This window comes from Equus przewalskii, chromosome 2 (genome assembly GCF_037783145.1).
Source record: "Equus przewalskii isolate Varuska chromosome 2, EquPr2, whole genome shotgun sequence".
NCBI classification, from domain to species: Eukaryota; Metazoa; Chordata; class Mammalia; order Perissodactyla; family Equidae; genus Equus; species Equus przewalskii.
Genome location: NC_091832.1, coordinates 21570063 through 21589780, shown reverse-complemented (window position 1 = coordinate 21589780; position 19718 = coordinate 21570063). Strand labels below are relative to the sequence as shown.

Here is a 19718-nt window from a genome sequence, read left to right as displayed (position 1 = left end):
AAGACACAGATTGCTGGGACCCACCCCAAGAGTTATTGATTTAGTAGGTCTGAGGTGAGGTCCAAGAACTGGCGCTTCTAACAAGTTCCCAGATGTTGTAGGTGATGCTGGTCCCACGCTTTGAGAACTACTGGTCTGTGAGAAATAGTATAGTAGCTAAGGTGCTGACAGAGGGGTGGAGAGAGATGTTTAAGGGTTAGAAATGACAACAGTCTATGAAGATGAGCTTGCGGGGGTGAGGAGGAGGGCAAAGTCTGGGATGATTCTGGGGTTTTTTTTGGGGTGAGGAAGATTGGCCCTAAGCTAACATCTGTGTCAATCTTCCTCTATTTTTTATATGTGGGATGACACCATAGTACGGCTTGATGAGTGGTGTGTAGGTCTACGCCCAGGAACCAAACTCAGGACCGCTGAAACAGAGCACGCGAACTTAACCACTACACCACCAGGCTGGCCCCGACTCTGTTTTAATTTGAAGGATGGTGGTGCCATTTACAGAACTATAGGACACAAGAGGAGAAGCAGATTGGGGTTGGTGGCGGGGGTGGAGGTGTTGAGTTCACTTTGAGACCTGGAAAGTCTCAGATGGCTGCAACAAGATGTCTGGAGGGAATACTCAGCTGGCAATTGCATTTATGAGATTGGATTGATACAGACTGGAGATAACCAGTTTGGGAGATAACAGAGGACAGGTAGTCATTAAAGTCTTGAGAAAGGATGAACTGACTCACGAAGAGTGTAGATAGGAGGAAAAGGCAGAAGACTCAATCCTGAGAATGAATAATTGACATTGAGGATGTGGGTGAAAAGAGAGGAGACAGAAAAGAAGACTGAGAAGTGGTCAGAGCAGAAAGGAGGAAAACGAGCCAAGAAGGGAGTGTCTTGAACTGCAGGGAAGTAGGGTGAAGAAACCCAAGGAAGCCACCGGCCAGGCAGCCCATCCTGCCATTCTGGCCTTCTCACGCCTGCTGGAGAGAACACCGGATCCCCAGAGCTGGGCATGGGCAGCAACAGCCAGTGCCCGCCATGGTAACACACAAACACATAGCCTACGCATGTTGGTGTAACGAACGCACACCATCCGCCATGTGGGTCAGTTACACTCATATTCAGTCAACAGTCTCTGGGTGTGACAGGCCCACACTCAACCAGCCGAGGCCCTCGTGGCTTCAGAAACATCTTGAGCCCTTCTCAGGTGGAACTCATGCCCAACCCCCGTTCCAGACAACTCTCTGTCTGGCCAGTTTGTGTCTTCAACCTCCTTGAAGTTGGGACTTTGGCTTGGGATTAGGAATTACCAGCCTGCGAAAGCCTGAGTGAAGTGGGCACCCTCAAAGGGGTTTGATCCAGAAACATTGAGAGAGACTGTGATACCCCCCCAACACACACACATACACACACACACACACACACACACGCACGCGCGCGCGCGCGCGCCTGCGCGCACGCACACGTGAGCCAGTGGGCTTGAGTCTGCAGCTCCCAAACTTTGTCCACATTCACGTTCGCCCACCTCATAATGGTGCAGTGAGGTGTTTAGAGAACGGACTGATACCCGTTTTACAGACAAGAAAGCTGAGGCCGCATCAGAGCAGCGCTTTGCCCAAACGCAAAGATGCAACGGAGCTGAGACGCAAACCTCCGGCCTCTATGTCCCAGCCTTGAATCCTTCCCAGTGTCACCACAGCTGGGAGCTTCAAGCCTAGAAGGCGTCTGAGACCTGCTGAATTCACCGGCTGCTACCCCCCTGTGGGGGCGCGCCAAAGCCACGCCTCCCCTGGAGCGGTCGCTGGGGAGAAGAGAGAAAACGGCCACAGCATGTCTCTTTAATGCGCGTCCCCGGAGGCCCGGCGCGCCCCCGCCACTATAACCGGAGTGTTTGGAGCAGGCTGCGCTCAGAGGAAGAAGGGCGGGCGCTGGGCACCCGTCGACCGACTTTTCCAAGTGCGATCAGAGCCCGTCCGGCCCACGTCTTGCCCCCATGGACCCGCCCATGGGCGCCCACAGCTGAGGACCCGACGCCCGCTGGGCTCCGGGCTGGGTTGCACCCCGCCGCCGCAAAGTGCCCTCCGCCGGCAGTGCAGGCTCCCCGCGCCTCTGTCCGCAGGGCTCGCCGTCGAGCGAGGGCTCCGCCGCCGCCACGCCTCGCGCCCCACGCTGCCCGCCCCATGCTGGTGCACACTTACTCCGCCATGGTGAGTAGTCTCCGGGGCGGGGACACGGGGGCATACAGGGTCGGGGACTAGGGAGCCTGAGTGCTGGTCCTTGCGAACCTCCACCTCCAACGAAATCTCGGAGGGAGGGGGCCATAGGGACTCTTCCAGCTGAGAACGGTGCGCGCAGGAGACCGCAGTCCCCAGCCCGAGGCTCCCGCGCCCGCAGGTCACTCAGAAATAGATCTCGGGCCCCGGGAAGCGGGCAGGACGGCAGATGGACCCTCGCGAGCCGAGGAGGATCCTTTCGGGCTGGGGTCCTTTCAGCCGCCGGTGAGTCGCCTAACGCGCCCCTCTCCTTCCCCAGGAGCGCCCCGACGGGCTGGGCGCAGCGGCTGGCGGGGCCCGCCTGTCGTCTCTGCCCCAGGCGGCCTACGGGCCGGCGCCACCGCTCTGCCACGCGCCCGCCGCCGCCGCTGCCGCCGACTTCCAGCCGCCCTACTTCCCGCCGCCCTACCCGCAGCCGCCACTGCCCTACGGCCAGGCGTCCGACGCCGCCGCCGCCTTTCCCCACCTGGCCGGGGACCCGTACGGCGGTCTAGCGCCCCTGGCACAGCCACAGCCCCCACAGGCCGCCTGGGCCGCGCCCCGCGCCACCGCCCGCGCCCACGAGGAGCCGCCCGGCCTGCTGGCGCCGCCCGCCCGCGCCCTGGGCCTCGACCCGCGCCGTGACTACGCCGCCGCGGTGCCCCGGCTCCTGCACGGCCTGGCCGACGGTGCGCACGGCCTGGCGGACGCGCCCCTCGGCCTCCCCGGGCTGGCGGCGCCGCCCGGCCTGGAGGACCTGCAGGTGAGGCCCGAAGGGTCCGGGATAGGCCCGGATCGGCTGCGGTGATTTAGGACTCTGTCTGGAGGCGAAAGAGTGAGGAATGCGGGGACCCGACTTTTCTCCCAGCCTGCCGCTTCTCGCTCGCGACTCCGAGGATGCGTCCCACGTCCTGGGGTAGATGCTGCTTGGCCATTAACGCGGCCTGGCACTGAGTCCCTGCGCGGTGCCTGGATGGCGGCAACCCTCGGCGGAGTAAATGGACAGGGGCAGAACCACTTCTTTCCCTCTCCAGTGGGCCACGTAGGGCATCCATGCCCAGTCTCAGTCTGCCGGGGCAGCCGTGCCTGGAGCGGAGAGAGGCGGGGAAGTTGCCTGTCTAAGGTTCACAGTTCCCGTTCTGCACGGCACGGCGAGGTACCCAGGGCTCCTGGCTGGGCCGCAGATGCTGCCGAGGCAGGGCGAATCCTGCATCCGCCCGTCTCCGCCCCAGGCGACGGTGGTGCGCGTGGGGCGGAGCAGACAGAACAGGGACCAGTGACAGCAGGGGTTTGGGAAGGGACTAGAGACTAGTTCCACGGACGCCCTTACCACCGCCTCTCCTGTTTGCAGGCCATGGATGAGCCCGGAATGAGTCTCCTGGACCAGTCCGTGATCAAGAAAGGTAAGGAATGGCTGCATCTGCCAGGGCAGAACCGGGCGAGACGGTGCAGGCCCCGGACGCGCAGACCCATTTTCTTTCCCGGGGAGCGTGTGTTTTGTGCGTCGTCAGACTCGGTGGCCACGGGGTACTCTTTCCCGCCCAGCAGACGGGTAGCGGAGCCTGAGGGCCTGGCCAGAGCTTGGGTAGCTGCGCGCTTGGTGAGTCGGCCCCAGAGCCTGCAGCCGGGAGTGGGCTCGAGGTCATCCGCGCTCACTGGGCTGCCCGGGCCAGCCAAGCCACACAAACCCTACGGAGGGGAGGGCGCTCTTGTGGATCTGGAGTTAATTTGCAGAACGAGTTAAACCACTTCCCTGTTTCCTAAGAGGTGGGAACGGGGTGCTGTTCCCACGGATTTCATTAAATGATTTCCACATTACATAGCCTTACCATTTCCGAGCCTGGCAAGTGCTTGCGGCCCCTTCCTTCTCAGCAGAGCCTCGGCGGCCTCGTGTTTGCCTGGGGAATTTTCTCTCCGTGCAGGAGCCTCTTTCAGCCTTTAGGATTAAGGGAGCTGGTGTGTGAATGTCGTGTGTTAGGCGGTGTGCAGGAGGGTCAGGGTGGCCTGCTCCTGGGTGTTGGTGTCTACGTGAGTTCGAGGTCCTGTCTGTCTCCGTATGTTCCTTTCCTAGGTGTCTTTCTGGTATCTCTTGGCGTGTAGGTATGTCTCTGTTGCTGAGTGTGTGATGCGTGTCTGTTATGTTGGCATACATTTCTGTGGTTTGGGGGTCTCCATGTGTGTGTTAGGGGCTCCGTAGTGTCCCGGAATTTGTTCTTCGGTACCGAGGATCTCCTAGCATGTGAGGGTCGCTCCTTGTGTATTTTCGGGAGTGTTCTGTCTCTGCGTTAGTAAAAGCCAGGGGTTTGAGACCGACCCTCTAGTGTATTTTCGGGCCTGAGGACGAGTTCTGGCCATGCCAGGGAAAGGTGAGAAAGAGACAGAAAGACAGAAACAGAGATTCAGAGGGGTCCAGGCGCTTCACGGCTCCTTAGATTTGGGGCGGGTGCCCAGGAGGAATTGGAGGTGCAGACAAGCCCTGCGTGCCTGGGGCAGGCGCCGCTCCCGCGGGATTTGGCTCAAATTGTTTTTCAAAAGAGTGCATTCAAGCCCGGGCTGTTTGCCCTCCACGTGTTCTCGGGGGAGGCTGGGGCTGGGGCTGGGGCTGGGGGTCGGGCGCTGGATTTCCAGGAGCTGGGGCTGGGTTCCCAGGGGCTGACAATTAGCTGGACCGCCTGGAGAGTGTGTAGAGAAGAGAAGGGGACGGGCCTCCTGGAACTTAGGGAAGGAGTGCTCCAGGTATTGCAGCTGTGTCATCTGGAACTGGGGGTGTGGCGACGACGCTAGGAACCCGGGGGCCTGGACTGGGGGCGGAGGTGTGCGTGGGACCTTACTCTTTGCTGTTGGGCGCTGCCCTGGCTTAGTGGAACTTTTTGAACCCGTCGGAAGGAAGAGTTAGGTCTGCAGTTGGCAAGAGCCTATCGCTGGGCTGCGTCTACTCTTTGACAACGATCGATCGTGGTCGCAGCCCCCAGCTCCGGACTCCTGCACTGGCTCGGGGAGCTGGGGGACCTAGGCTCACTGACTCCCTGGAGGAGGCCAGCCCCCTGCATTTTGGGAAGAGGCTTGAGGACCTCTGCCCTGGGGCAGCGTAGAGGATCAGTTGGGGTTCTGAGTTCCTGAAACCCCAATCCCCAGGCCAGAGCCAGGACAGGAGACTGGCTTCGAGGAGGTCCTGGAATGGCCCGAGTTGGTTTCTCTCAAAGGGTATCAGCTTCCCTAAATCCCGGATCGTAGGTGTGCGCCCGGAATCCCCAAAGGCGGTCCCAAGAACACAGTGAGTGCAGCCGGGACTGTCCTGATGCGGGGCATCGCCGACCTGGGTGCGCACACCGGCCGGACGACAGTGTTGGCCTGTCGGTGGCCCAGCGCAGCGTGGTGGAGTGCCGGCGACCAGAGCCGGAGACTGCGTCCTGGGCGCTCCACCCCGACGTCGAGTCACAGCCCCGAGCGCTGCAGGGGGCTGGGGGTGCGCTCCCTGCAGAGGGAAGCACCTGGGTCTCGAACCGTGAGCCTTCTGCTGGTGCGGCGGGCCTTTGGGGAGGAGAGAGGGTCATACCGGCGCTTTCGAGCTTTGTAAACGCGGAGGCGGAGCTGGTTCCGGGAGGGCCAGTCCTAGGCGCGAGCGTGCGCAGGCGGCCGAGCGGAGCCGCTGTGGCTAAGCTGGTGGCGGTGGAGCTCTGCGCGCAGCGGGCAGTTTTCGCCTAGGCCCTGCGCTGTCGTTGAGGGACTCTGGTCAGGTCACCAGCCCCTTAGGGGCTGTAGATTAGCGCCCTTCTTCTCCCTCAGGCCCTTCCGACAGCATTGGGAGCCCCTGTCGTGTCCTGAAGACCTCCGGCACCCGCCGGGATCCTAGTCCGACGCGGGCCCTGGAATCATAGCCATTTTTGGCTAGCTGAAGCATCCGGTTCCTCCAGCTCCTCCCGGCCCTGGTGGTGGGGCCGGCTGTGTCGCGGGCAGCTGTTGGGGGTCCTGAGTACAAAATGAAGGCAGCCCCAGCTCTACCCCAGAAGAGGCCTTCCTACCGCAGGGTGCCGCCGGGGAGGGGAGCCCAGAGGCTCTGGGGCCCAGACCTTGGCTGTAAAATCTTCTCTGCTCCAAGCACTTGTCCTGGGGCGGGGAGGGGAAGCGAAGCCTCTGTCCAACCACACATTTGCAGATCAGCTGCTTCTTGCAGCCACGGTGTGGATCCGAGGATGGCAGATAGGGCCTGGCAGGAGGAGAAGCAGGGAGCTCTCCATTTTCTGCCCACATTTATCACCTCCAGTTTTGCTCCCTGTCCTAGAGGCACAGAAAGCAGGCAGGACTGGCAGGGGAGACAGACTTTGAAGGGAAAGTTTTCTAGCTGAGAAGAGTGGTGAGCAGGGTCTGTACAGATACGTCTAATTTTATTAGTTTTTCTTTTTGAAGAAAGAACAAGTTAGAAAAAGCAGAGTGGTTCTCACAGGGGTCCCATCGGCTGGAAGCAATGCTTCCCATCAACCAGGAAACACCTGTTTCGGGGAGCTCAGAGGAGGTGCCGTGATGTTGGGAGGATTCCTGGGGGAGAGACATTAGGACCCGGCTCAGTAGGTGCTCCATGGGTGTTTGTTGAATGAATGAGTGATGGGTTTTGAAGTCTGAGTGCATTGGGAGAGGGAGTGTAGAAAGGGCCAAGCTACACCCTGGGCACAGCATGTACAAATGCCCTCGACTGTACAAAAGCCAGACGGGTTAAAAAGGTTAAAAGTCTCTGTGGATTTCAAGTTAAACAGTCACAGCTGGAGGGGAGTGGTTTGGGGGTGAGAACTGAGTTGTTCCTCCTTCCCTCCAGGAAGGGGGGGGGGGTTTGCCGAGCTGGGGGTGGGAAATCCCTCTTTGCTGGGCTCTTGTCCAATCTCAGGGCATCTCCAGGGCAGGACCTGATGTAAATTGTCACCCTCTCCTCTGGGGAAGGAAGAGGGAGATGGGGACAGTCTGGGCTTCCAAGTGACTCTCCAAGCAGGGCCAGGCCTAGGGGGAGGTGAGTGAGGCAAGATTTAGATAAATGGTATATCTAAATGCAATATTTTAAAGTGGAAAATAATGCAAAAAATCCATGATAAACACAAATATCAAAATTTTACAAAAAGGCAGAATCCGACCCTGCACTCCCACAACCCTGTCTCACTTGCCTCCCAGGCCACTGCCTGCCCCAGAAAGGGATGGAAAAACCAGTGCCCTTGCAGATAAGAGTTTGGGCTGCACCCGAGGGCAGCACGGAGCAGGGGGTGAAGGGTAGGAGCTGTATGTAAAACAAACCCGCTGGCAGTTGGTGAGAGGGAAATTTAACCAGCAGGTCCTGCTACCTCTTCTGTCTGCCTTCCTCCTGCTGCTCCTCCCTCCCCCCAGGCTTTGGAGCAGTGGCACCCTAAGCGTGGTCTAAGGAACCACCAGCATCAGAACCCCTTGGGGGTGCCTGTTGAGGAATGAAGATTTCCTGGGCACCACCCCACATCTACTGAATGAGAATCCCGGGCACTTTCATTCTTTAATGGATTTATTGAAGTAAAATTTACATACCTAAAATTCACCCGTGGTAAGAGTATAATTCAATGACTTTTAGCACATTTATAGAGTTGTGTAACCATTACCACAAGCCATTTTAAGACATTTCTATCACCGCCCCCAAATTCCTTCATTCCCATTTGTAGTTAATTCCCATTCCCACCCCAAGCCTTAGGCAACCACTGATCTGCTTTCTGTCTATAAATTTGCATACTCTGGACATGTTATATAAATGGAATATATAAATATGCAGACTTTTGCATTTAGCTTCTTTTACTTAGCATAATGTTTTTGAGGTTCATCTGTGTTGTAGCACGTGTCAGTAGTTCATTTCTTTTTATTGCTGAGTAGTACTCCATTGTACGGATGAAACACATTTTGTTTATCCATCCATCAGTTGATGGACACTTGGGTTCTTTCCACTTTTTGGCTATTATGAATAATGCTGCTATGATCATTCACATACGTACATGTCTTTGTGTGGACATCTGTTTTCATTGCTCTTAGGTAGTAATTGGAATTGTAAGTTTGTGTTTAATTTTTTAAGAAACTGCCAAGCTCTTTTCTAAAGTGGCTGTTCTATTTTACATTCCCGCCAGCAATGCGTGAGTGTTCCAGTTTCTCCACAGCCTCACCTACACTATCTTTTTTATTATAGTCATCCTAATAGTATCTCAGTATAGTTTTAATTTGCATTTCCCTAATGACTAAGGATGTTGAGCATTTTTTCACGTGCTTATTAGCCATTCATATCTCATTTTCAGTGAAATGTCTATTCACATATTTTGACCTTTTTTTTTTGAAGATTTTATTTTTCCTTTTTCTCCTCAAAGCCCCCCAGTACATAGTTGTATATTTTTAGTTGTGGATCCTTCTAGTTGTGGCATGTGGGCCTCTGCCTCAACATGGCTTGATGCGCGATGCCATGTCCGCGCCCAGGATCCGAACCTGCGAAACCCTGGGCCGCCGCAGCGGAGCGCGTGAACTTAACCACTCAGCCGGCCCCTGACCATTTTCTAATTGGGTTGTTTATCTTAATGTTAAGTTAAAGAGTTCTTTATATATTCTGGAGTCACATCCCTAATCCCTTATATGATTTGCAAATATTTTCTTCAAGTTTATGGTTTGTCTTTTTATTTTCTTGATAGTCTTTTGAGGTGGAAAAGTTTTTAATTTTGATGAAGTCCAATTTGTCATTATTTTCTTTTCTGGGTCATGCTTTTGGCGTGGTATCTAGGAACTCTTTGCCCCAACCAAGGTCACAAAGACTTTCCTCCTACGATTTCTTCTAGAAGGAATTGCGACTTTAACCAGCTTTCCAGGAGAATCTGTTGCACACGCCCCAGATTCAGTGGTCAGACCGTATACTGCGTAGATGTGTGTGAGAGTCTCGTCTGACAGGTTGAATTACTAGGAGCTCTCGTGTCTGTAGAAGTGTGTATATGGGAATCACTTCTGCTGTGTCACCAGGGGGACACCATGAGTAGACCACTTCAGCTTCAGGAGTCACCGTGGTGTGGGAGACAAACATCAGTGTCCCTGCTTTGCAATCTGTGCCAGTCTAAGTCCCACCTCCATGACTGTCCCTTCCCCAGGCCACTTGCTTCCCTAACCTTGGGCTCCATCCCTCTTACCATTTTTGAGGGAAGAGGCTCTGAGGAAAAGGAAAAGGACACGTAGGGGAAGCAGCAAAGTCTATCATTCATGTCCACAAACACATGGCCACCTGTCAGGCATCCACGCTTAGCTGCACCTACGTTTGCATAAATCCGGCACACACTCTGTGTTTAAATATATCAACAGGAGCAAAAGCACTTGCAGATATCCATATGCATGCTGCCACATTCCTGCAGCACTAGAGGAGGGCAGAGACTATGCTGTGTGCATACCTGGGGCTCAGTATTTATTGAGTAAGTGTGCAAATGCACGGTCTCACCCTCATTGCTCTATGACAGGGCATACAGTGTTTGTGTACAGTCATTTTTGTGACACACGTGTGCTCACATATGTCCCTGTTTGCACATGCACGAACAGTCTCACGCCCCTCTCACAGCACCCGGCCCCAGGGGGCCCCAGGTTTTATTAGAAGTTGGATGGAGGAGGCTGCTGGAGGAGAGAATTTTCTGTTCCTCTGACTGCTCTCTGGCTAGAGGTTGTGAGAGGGAGGAGAGTCGCTCTGCCCTTCTTTTTATTTTATTAATTTGTAGTTTTATTTTTTAAATCAAGCGTGAGGTACAATTTACATACTGTTCAGTTTGCCCTTTGCAGATATGCATTTTTATGAATTTTGACAAATGTAAACATATAGTCATGTCACCACTCAAACAATCAAGATGTAGAATAGTTTTGTCAGCCCAAAGATTCTCCTCAAGGCAGAGGGACACAGGTGAAGAAGGAACCCATGCACAGGCCTGGGGGATGTTGGGGGGGAGGAAGGCAGCGCTCCCGTTGCATGTCCACTGTCAGTGTGTCTGTTGAGTGAGGACATCCTTGCTTCTCACTCTGGGAGAGGGCTGGGATGAGGGCAAGGGGAGTGAGGCAGGATCGTGCAAGAGCAGAATCAGAACCTGTTTCTAATTAAAATTTTGATATTTTGTCACCATGGATGTTTTTACATTAATTTTTATTTTTTTAATATTGCATTAAAATACTATTTATCTTGATGGCTGAGTTTTTTGGCACCTCTTTAAATTTTGCACCCAAGGTTTGCGCCTCACTTGCCTCACCCTAGTTTGGGGCCTGCTCTGGGGACAGGGAACTTGCCTGGGGTAGGGTGTGTGCTGCTCCCTTTCTCTAGATCCGCCCACCTCTCCCACTCACCCCATCCATGACCTTTTGAGCCCTCCCTGGTGCCCGAATGGGGGCCCAGGGAGGAAGGGCAGCTTGACTATCAGTTGCTAACAAAGGAATGAGGCTCCCCCATCGTCCCCTCACACACAACCTGGGCTGTGGGCCATCACTCTTTTCCTCGTTTCAGGTTTCAAGGGCCCTTGTGTCACTCATTTATTCCGCATTCACTGATGCCCACTTGGGCCAAAACCCTGCCCTCAAGGCACTCCTAGTTGGTGGGAGAGGCAGCCGTGGAAGCAGACATGAAAGTTCAGTGTGGTCAGGACAGGGATGGCGTGAGAGGGAGCTGAGGCCGAGGGACGGGAAGCTCTGTACCAGGGATGGTGCCAAAACCTGAACCGAGGCTTGGAAGGAGGGGGCCCTGAGAGAGACAGTGAGCTGTTCCACCAGCTCACACGCTGGTGGTCCCATATCTCAGGTGGTGCTTCACACATGTTCCATTTGGCCAGAACTGGGTTTTTAAATTTTTGAATCTGTTGCCAATGTTTAAAAACCCAGAGATTTCACATAGAAATCCAGAATCCTGGTCTCACCAGCCAAAAAAACAAACTGGGAGTTCTGGCAACGTTGGTGTGTCCTGCAGGGGAACACTCAGCCAAGTGGTGGCTTTACCTAGGGTGGCACGTCTCCCATACCTCGCTGGCTTATGTTACCTGTTGTGCTCCCCCTTTGAAGTCTAGAGCTGTGCTGTCCACTGCGGAACCACTAGCCACGTGTGGCTATTGGGCACTTGAAATGTGGCTAGTCCAAATTCAGATGGGCTGTAAGTGTAAAATAGCACTGGATTTTGAAGACTAAGTGCAAGAATGTAAAATGGTTCATTTTTGCTTTTTAAAATATTGATTACATGTCACTGATAAAATTTTAATATATTGGGGTCAATAAAATATATTAAAATTAACCTCACTTGTTTCTTTTTACTTTTTGTAAATGAGGTACTAGAAAATTTACATTTAATATGTGGCTCACAGTATATTTCTATTGGTCAGTGTGGGTTGAGAGCCTAAAGGACAAATGGAGGACCAAGCAGGAGAGGTAAGGCATCGGCTGGACCACGAAGGAGGGTGAAGGAGGGAATTGTGAGGGTTAAGGATATGAACTTTGGAGTCTGTGGTCAGAGTTCAACACCCACTTCTCCTCCTTATTGCTGTGCCATCTTAACCTCTTTGAACTTCTAGTTTCTTCACTCTGAAATGGGGATGGATAATAGCATCTGCTCCACAGAGCTGTTACTATTATTATTTTTGCTGAGGAAGATTCACCCTGAGCTAACATCTGTGGTCAGTCTTCCTCTATGTTGTATGTGGGTCACCGCCACAGCATGGCTTAATGAGTGCTGTAAGTCTGTGCCCTGCATCCAAAGCTGCAAAGCCCCACTGAAGCAGGGCACGCCGAACTTGACCACTACGCCATGGGGCGGCCCCCACAGAGCTGTTCATGGAAAGCACGTAGTAGATAGTTGAAGGATGGGCAGCATGATTCTGCCCAGCTATGGAGCTGGGATTTGGTTCTCAGGGAACTGACCAGGCACTGATGGGTTTTAGGCTGCAGAGTGATGCGTGTTTCAGAAAGATTCTTCTGGAGCAGGGCAGGAGACCTGAGCAGGGTCTGTATAGACATTCAAGCGGGAAGCTAGCGAGCATCTCTGTGCATGCAGAGAAGGAGCTGCATCCAGGACACATGGAGAAATGAAAGCTCCAGGACATGGTGATGGGTGGGATGTGGTGGGAGAGGGCGATGTGGAGGGCATCATGGAGGTTTCTGGCTGGGCGACTGGGTGGAGAGTGGGAATGCTGGAGGGGCTCTGCCAGCCCGGGGACAGGATCAGCCTTGCTTACCTCTGCATTAGCACAGTCCTGGCACACAGGTGCTCAGCAAATAGTGCCGAATGGCTGGAGGGCTGAGAGCACTGCCTTTGAGACCACAGTCCAGGGCTTACTACTGGTTCTAAGTCTACCACCTGTGTGATCTCAGGCTTCATCTCTTCATCTGTAAAATGGGAATAATAAATGTAGACCCCTAGTGGGTTGTTCTGAGGATTCAGTGAGGTTATCTGTGTAAGCACACAGTATAGTGAGTGCTCAGTAACTGTTGGTCCCAGACTCCCAGCTTGATCCCTGCCTGCCCCCCACACAAGGCCCACCTTCTCTACCATGCTCCCACTTCCTTGAAAGAAGAGAAGCCCAAGGGGAAGCAAGTGCCTCAATTATTCTCCCTTCCCCCTGATGCTAAGCAGGAAGATAGAGGTTAGACTGCAGGAAGAACTTTCTTTTAGAGCCAAGAGTATCCAAGAAGGTTTTATAAAATTAACTTCTCAGAGTCCCTTCCCCGCCTCCCATAGATATTCGTTGATAATTAGAGAGCATTTGGGAGAGAGGGTGCGCCTCTTTATTCCTGCTCTCCTTGAGCAACTCAGGGTGATGTGGCAGGAAGTGGGCCAAGGCTGGAGGCCTAATGGGGCCACAACCTCCTTGTCCCTGGGATGTGGGAGTCCAAAGCCTGCCGGCCTCTCACTGTCCTGGGGGTGGGAAAGAGATAGGGGTCACAGTGGCCGGGGGGATGTCAGGGACTCTTTGTGGTTGTGCAGATCTGCCTTGCCCTGCTACAGTGACCCAGGAATCCTGCCTCCAGCTCAGATCCATTTCCTCATTTCCATCTCCCTCCCTGATTGCACATGCCAAAACTCCAAGACTCTGCTGAAGTTGTCTGAGTTTTAACAGAGAACCAGCCTGGCTCAGTGAATCCCTCAGTGAACACAGGTTCAAGAGCCAGACAGCTCTGGGTTCAATTTCCACTGCCTATTAGCTGAGTAGACTTGGGTGAGTCACGTGAACCTTAGTGTGCCTCACTTTCTTCCTTTGTAAAGCAGGAGTTGCAGAGCCTCCCTCAGAAAGCTGCTGGCACATTTAGATGCAGCTCTGTGTGCACAGCATGTAGCAGGGTGCCCAGCACACAGCTGGCGCTTCATCAACGTGCTCATGCCACAGCTGGCTGGTGCCCGTGTGCTGTGTCCCTGGCTCAGTGTTGTCTCTCTCTCCCTGGCCCTTGCTTCTGCTCCGCAGTCCCCATCCCCTCCAAAGCCAGCAGCCTCTCAGCCCTCTCACTGGCCAAAGACAGCCTGGTTGGCGGCATCACGAACCCCAGTGAGGTCTTCTGCTCCGTGCCAGGCCGGCTCTCACTGCTCAGCTCGACGTCCAAGTACAAGGTGACGGTGGGGGAGGTCCAGCGGCGACTCTCTCCTCCTGAGTGCCTCAATGCTTCCCTCCTGGGTGGCGTCCTTCGCAGGTAGGAAGGCCAGCCCACAACTCCCTGCACAGTGCCTGGGCCAAAATCCATGGTCATTTCAGACCTTCTCAGGGGGTCAGAGAGGGGCCAGCCTCACCCCAGGCCACAGGGTCACGTCCACCTTGGTCTCCCTGGGGGATTGTGTATGCTCTGGGGAGAGGCCCAGGTCCCCAGCAGCAACCACAAGTCTGTGGGCTTGGGGGTGGGTGGTGGAGAAAGAAGCCTGGGCACAGAGAAGGGATGGAGGACTCACCAACATTGGGCAGGATGGACAAGGCTGAGTCTGGGGAAGAGAGAGTGCCATCTTCACCCCCTCTTCCAGGAAAGGGACCCCAGGACCCACAGCCATTCCCTGTGGAGCAGAGGCCTCTCTGGTGTGTGTTTAGGGGTCCATGGTTTGTCTTCATAGGTATGTGTCTGTCTCTCTCTCTGCATGTCCTTGTGCCTGGGTAGGGTATTTGTGCTTCAAGGCTATGAGTTTTGATGTGTTCAGGATGGTGTGTGCATATGTGTGCATGTGTCTGTGGTGTAGGGGATGGCCAGGAATACATGTTTCCATGAGTGTGAGTTTCCTGTGTTACTTCTAGTGGATGTGTTGGCTGGAGTGTGTCCTACTCTGTGTGTGTTTGTGTGATTGCATGCACATCTGAAGCTGATGTACGTATGTTTACCTGTCTGTACTTCTGTGTAGGGGCTGCATTTGTGCAGGTGTGGGGGTATCTTCTTATTCCTGGTCTCTGAGCACAGCAGAGGGACTTGTGTGAGTCCATCAGTGTCTGTACACATGTCCCTGGGATCCTGACTTGATGTGAACATGTGTCTCTGTGTCCCTGTGTCCCTGGGTGTCTGTGTCTGCATATGTCTCTCTCTATTGGTGTGTGTGTGTCTTTATTCTTGGCCCTCAGTGTGTTTACCTGTGTGTGTGTATATTATCTATGTGTCCCAGAGTGACTGTGTGTGTACCTGTGTCTCCTGTGTATCTCTGCATATAGGTCTGCGTGTCTCTGGGTAGCTGTGTATGGCCCAACAGGTGTGCTAAAGTGGGAAAAAGGACCCCAAGATGCTGGCCTATTCTGCCCCACCCTGGGCTGTTCCTGCTGCGAGAGGATTAGGGAGAAATGAAGGGCTCCTGGAGCTGGGTACTAGGCCCCCCGCCCCCATCTTGGCTACAAAGCCAGTGAGGTTAGGAAGAGGTTGGAACCAGGCTGAAAGAGGCCCCAGAGCATCCCCAGAGCCAGACCCAAGTCTCAGCAGGGGTTGGTGGAGGCAGCAAGGCCCCATCGGGGTCACTTAGCCTACATGCTTCTCTCTTGTCTTCATAGTGTGTGTCTGTCTCTCTCTGTGCACGTCAAGGGCCAAGTCCAAGAACGGGGGCCGGTGCCTGCGGGAACGGCTGGAGAAGATCGGGCTCAACTTGCCGGCCGGCCGTCGCAAGGCTGCCAATGTGACGCTGCTGACTTCACTGGTGGAGGGTGAGTGAGGCCTGAGGGTGGGCATGCGTGTGAGCATGAGGGGACCTGTGTCATCCAGTGTGACTGTGTGGCTGTCTCTGATGCGGCAGGGTATGTTTAGTCACGTGTGTGTTCTCTGTGTGTCATGTCTAAGTAAGGAGTGTGTGTGATATGTGTGTAGAGTCTTTATGTGTATGTGCATGCACACGCGTGGATGCACCCACACAAAAGAGAGCATGTGTATGTGTGTGTATGCGGGGAGGAGTGGCCAGTGTTTGGATGTGGTAAAGGGATGAGCGGTGAAGGTTCCTTCCTTCCCTGGAGGTTGGTGATGCTGGGCTTGGTCATCTCCAGCTCAGGCTTTGGGATACATGGTGGACTCAGCTCCCACCCCTGAGCTCAGAGCCCATCCCTTGTGGCCTTGAGGGAGGGGAATGAGATTAGTGCTGGAGCTGGGCTGTGGCGGGGCATCAGAGGAAGGTATCTGTAGAAGCAGGACAGGGCAGGGCAGGATGGCCCCTGGCCAGGGGATCGGAGGGTCAAGGCTGTGCTCCGGGCTCAAACGTACACCTGTCTGTAGTGAAGGCTCATCTCTGACTCTCGTCCCCACCAGGAGAGGCTGTGCACCTGGCCCGAGACTTTGGCTACGTCTGTGAGACCGAGTTCCCAGCCAAGGCAGCTGCCGAGTACCTGTGCCGACAGCACTCTGACCCCGGGGAACTGCACAGCCGCAAGAGCATGCTGCTGGCCGCCAAGTGAGTGAGGATGCCATGTGTGGGCACTTTGGGGCACCATGCACAGGATGTCATGGGGTGCCACAACAGGCACGTGTAGGTGCAGTGCACATAGACACCAAGCATGGTCACAGTGGACACCACTCATGTGCACGTGTGATGTACAAATGGCACCACACACCGGCACACCCAGGCTCCATGCTGTGCATGCCACAGGGGCACAAATGGACACGTAACATATCTGGATTCTATGCATCAGCAAACACCGTGTCACAGAGAGGCTTACCTAGGCCTGTGTGGGTACCACACCCCATATACTGCCCCATGGCATGACCAGCCCCAGTCCTATCATGGGTCTGGGCTTCTGTGGTCTTGCAGAGCTCTCCCTGCCTGAGCCTTGCCCATCAGCCCTTCTGTTCTAGTGACTTCCATCGGAGCACCAATGCCCACACAGTCCCCTCTGCAAATCTCATTGGTGTCTCCCTCACCACCATTCACATACTGTCCCCTCAACCCTGGTCTCCTCATCTCACTTCTGGCCCCTCACCCCAGCGCTCCGTTGCTCCCTCAGCCTTCCTGCACATGCACGGCTCTCCTGCTCAGGAACCTTCAATAGCTCCCACTGCTACTGCATGGACTTTCAAACTAGGTTCTGTGGGGATGCCGCAGGGCCTGTTTAATGAGCTGGTATTCCATTAAGATTTAGTTTTTAGAAAGAGTCCCCTTTCAAGAAGAGACAGAGAGAGAGAAAAAGAGAGGGAAAGAGTGAAAAAAAATTTTGAAAACCACCAATCTGTGGGGCCAAGTCCAGACTCTGAGGGCCCACAATCTGGCCACACAAACCCCAACCACTTTAACTGACCTGCTTGCTCTCTCCTGTCCTCACGTCCTTGGGTTTGCTAGAACACCCTCCAGTCCCCTCACCCAATGCAGTCCTTCAAATCACAACTCCGCTCTCCCTCCTTTGAGGCTTCCTCAAGTCCCCTAGGCAGAGGTGAAATCACAGACTCAGGGGACTGCCATGACTCCTAGGACCTTTGAGGCTGCTCATATTGTCGCTGGAGAAACATATCCAGGGGGACTCATCACACTCATTAGTCAGCTCACTCATCAAGAACTTCCTGGGTCCCAGTCATGTCTAAGATGCTGGCTGGGTTCCATGGTGAGACAAAGCTTAGACATGAGTGATCCTCCTGCCTGAGCCACATGCAGGATGCACAAAGAAATGAATAACGGCCACAAACTGGAGCTGGATTCAAATCCCAGCTTAGTCACTTGGGCAGGTCATCTAACCTATCTGAAACCAGTTTACTCATCATACAATGGGGATGATAATAACGGTATAGATTTGTTGTGAGGATTGAGTGAGATGATGCATAGTATACTTGGTATAGCGTCTAGGCCTCAATTCATGTTCACTGTTAGCTATTAATTATTCAAGGTAGATTCTGGATTGTTCCCTAAAAATTTCAAAGACAGCCAGCCCTGGTGGTCTGGTGGTTAAGATTCACCGCTGTTACGACCACGGCCTGGTTTCATTTCCCGGTCAGGGAACCACACCATCCATCTGTCGATTGTCATACCGTGGCGGCTGCTGTTGTTGTGATCCTGAAAGTTATGCCACCTGTATTTCAAATACCAGCAGGGTCACCCATTAGTGGACAGGTTTCAGTAAAGCTTCCAGACTAGACCGACTAGGAAGAAGGACCTGGCCACCCACTTCCAAAAACATTGGCCATGAAAACCCTATGATTAGCAGTGGAGCATTGTCTGATAGAGCACTGGAAGGTGAGAAGATGGTACAAAAAGACCAGGCAGGGTTCTGCTCTGCTGTACACTGGGTCGCTAGGAGTTGGAATCGACTCGATGGCACTAACAACAAAAAATTTCAAAGACAAAGCTCTGTGAAGCATTGAGTGTGTGTGGTGGGGGTGAGAGGGGGAGAGAGGATCAAGGAAAGTTTCCAGGATAAGGCAATAGTTGAGCTGGAATTTGAATGTGGGCAGGATACCCACAGGAAGAGAGATTGTAGGGTATTGACATGTGCTGTTTACTAGTTGTGTGATATTGAGCAAGTCAGTTAAACTCTCTTAACCTTAGTTTCCTTTTCTGAAAAATGGGTATGATCATCATTTGCAGACTATTGGCAGGGTCAGCCATCATAAATATAATACATATAAAGTACCCAGCACGTGGTAGGTCCTTCTCTGGGCTCAGACCTTTGTTCTTTAACCTCTGACCCTCCTTCCCCCACCAGGCAGATCTGCAAGGAGTTTGCAGACTTGATGGCTCAGGACCGCTCACCACTGGGGAACAGCCGCCCAGCACTCATCCTGGAGCCCGGAGTGCAGAGTTGCCTGACACACTTTAGCCTCATCACCCATGGCTTCGGTGGGCCCGCCATCTGTGCTGCCCTCACTGCCTTCCAGAACTACTTACTGGAGTCACTCAAGGGGCTGGACAAGATGTTTCTAAGCAGTGCGGGCAGCGGGCATGGTGACACTAAGGCTTCAGAGAAGGATGCCAAGCATCGGAAATAACCGCTTCCCCCGCCCCATCCCTAAGGGGCTCCTGAGGCCCGAAATGAGGTCTTAGCTCCTGGGGATGGGCCTGAAAGGATTAAAAGGTGGGGTTGGAGTTAGGCCAGAAAGAGGACATTCATCCAGAAACCCCTGAGTTCGGGGTCTGGGTTGGAGAGGAGAGGTGGCCTCTCTGTGGTGGTTTGTTGATAAGGGCTCAGGCATCTGCCTCATGTGCAATTTTCTGACCCTTGATTGCTGAGAAGTGCTTAGACAGGAAATTGGCATGGGAAAGCTTGGTTCTTGGGGCTGAGCCCTGCCCATTAGGGTGCCTGGGTAGCAATGGGTGCTCCTAGGGGCCAAGGCCTTGCTGTTTTTACTGATGGCAGGAAGGAAAATGTTAACAAACCAGAGGTGCTACTGAGGAGATGTGCTCCTCATCCAGAATCTCCTACCCCCAGAAAAGGGCTGCTGGCAGGAAGCCCCAGTGGGCTCTTTGGACCCCTCCTAATCTTGGAAGGAAGTGGGCAGGAGGGGCCCTCAGGATCAAAGAAGATAAAGCACAAATTGGAGAACTTGAATCCAGGCTGCACTTCACTCCTGTTGCTGTCTGTCCTATTTATTTATGTATGTTGTAATTAAATTTGAAAGTTTAAAAATGTCCAGTGCAACTTATTTATCCCAATAAGCTGAGGACTCATTTCCCTCTTTTCTGCTCATGCACTGAGATGTCCAGCCGGACCAGAATAGAGAGGGTGTTTTTGCTCGCAAAGGGCTGTGGGTGGGCTGGGAGGGAAGAACGATGTGTCAGGGACCCTGAGGTTGTCGCTGGGATTTCGTATTTGCTGTTGTTCTCTTGACCCTGCAATCACTGTACCTCCCCACCTCTCAGATTGCTTTCTCATTCTCTTAATAAAACCTTTTCATTGGATATGAAGCCCTCTCTGTCCTTCTTCAGCCCAGGCCTGGATTTGCCTCCGAAGAGGGCAAGGTCACTGGGGAGAGGCAGAGCCTGGAATTAGGAGGAGGGGTTCGAGTGGGAAGGGGCCTCTAAGGGGAAATCATGGGAAGGAGCTGTGGGCACCTGTGTGTGTGGCAGGGGTTGGGGGGGGGGTA

General features: G+C 53.9%; 1 protein-coding gene across 1 annotated transcript; it reads left to right on the top strand.

Annotated features, from left to right (window-relative positions):
• The first annotated feature begins 1803 nt into the window (after positions 1–1803).
• TFAP2E (transcription factor AP-2 epsilon) lies at positions 1804–19263 on the top strand. Its single transcript, XM_070610323.1, has 7 exons — positions 1804–2195; positions 2521–3003; positions 3592–3643; positions 13676–13898; positions 15252–15370; positions 15963–16104; positions 18341–19263. Exons 1-7 carry the CDS (start codon positions 1830–1832, stop codon positions 18621–18623), a joined length of 1668 nt encoding a protein of 555 aa, XP_070466424.1. The 5' UTR covers positions 1804–1829; the 3' UTR covers positions 18624–19263.
• Positions 19264–19718: the final 455 nt, after the last annotated feature.

Bases quoted from the DNA above. Each gene is read 5' to 3' on its own strand.
- TFAP2E (XM_070610323.1), top strand. From the start codon at position 1,830: ATGCGCGTCCCCGGAGGCCCGGCGCGCCCCCGCCACTATAACCGGAGT. The intron at 15,371-15,962 runs GTGAGTGAGGCC...CGTCCCCACCAG, and splicing joins GCTGACTTCACTGGTGGAGG to GAGAGGCTGTGCACCTGGCC. The intron at 16,105-18,340 runs GTGAGTGAGGAT...TTCCCCCACCAG, and splicing joins AGCATGCTGCTGGCCGCCAA to GCAGATCTGCAAGGAGTTTG.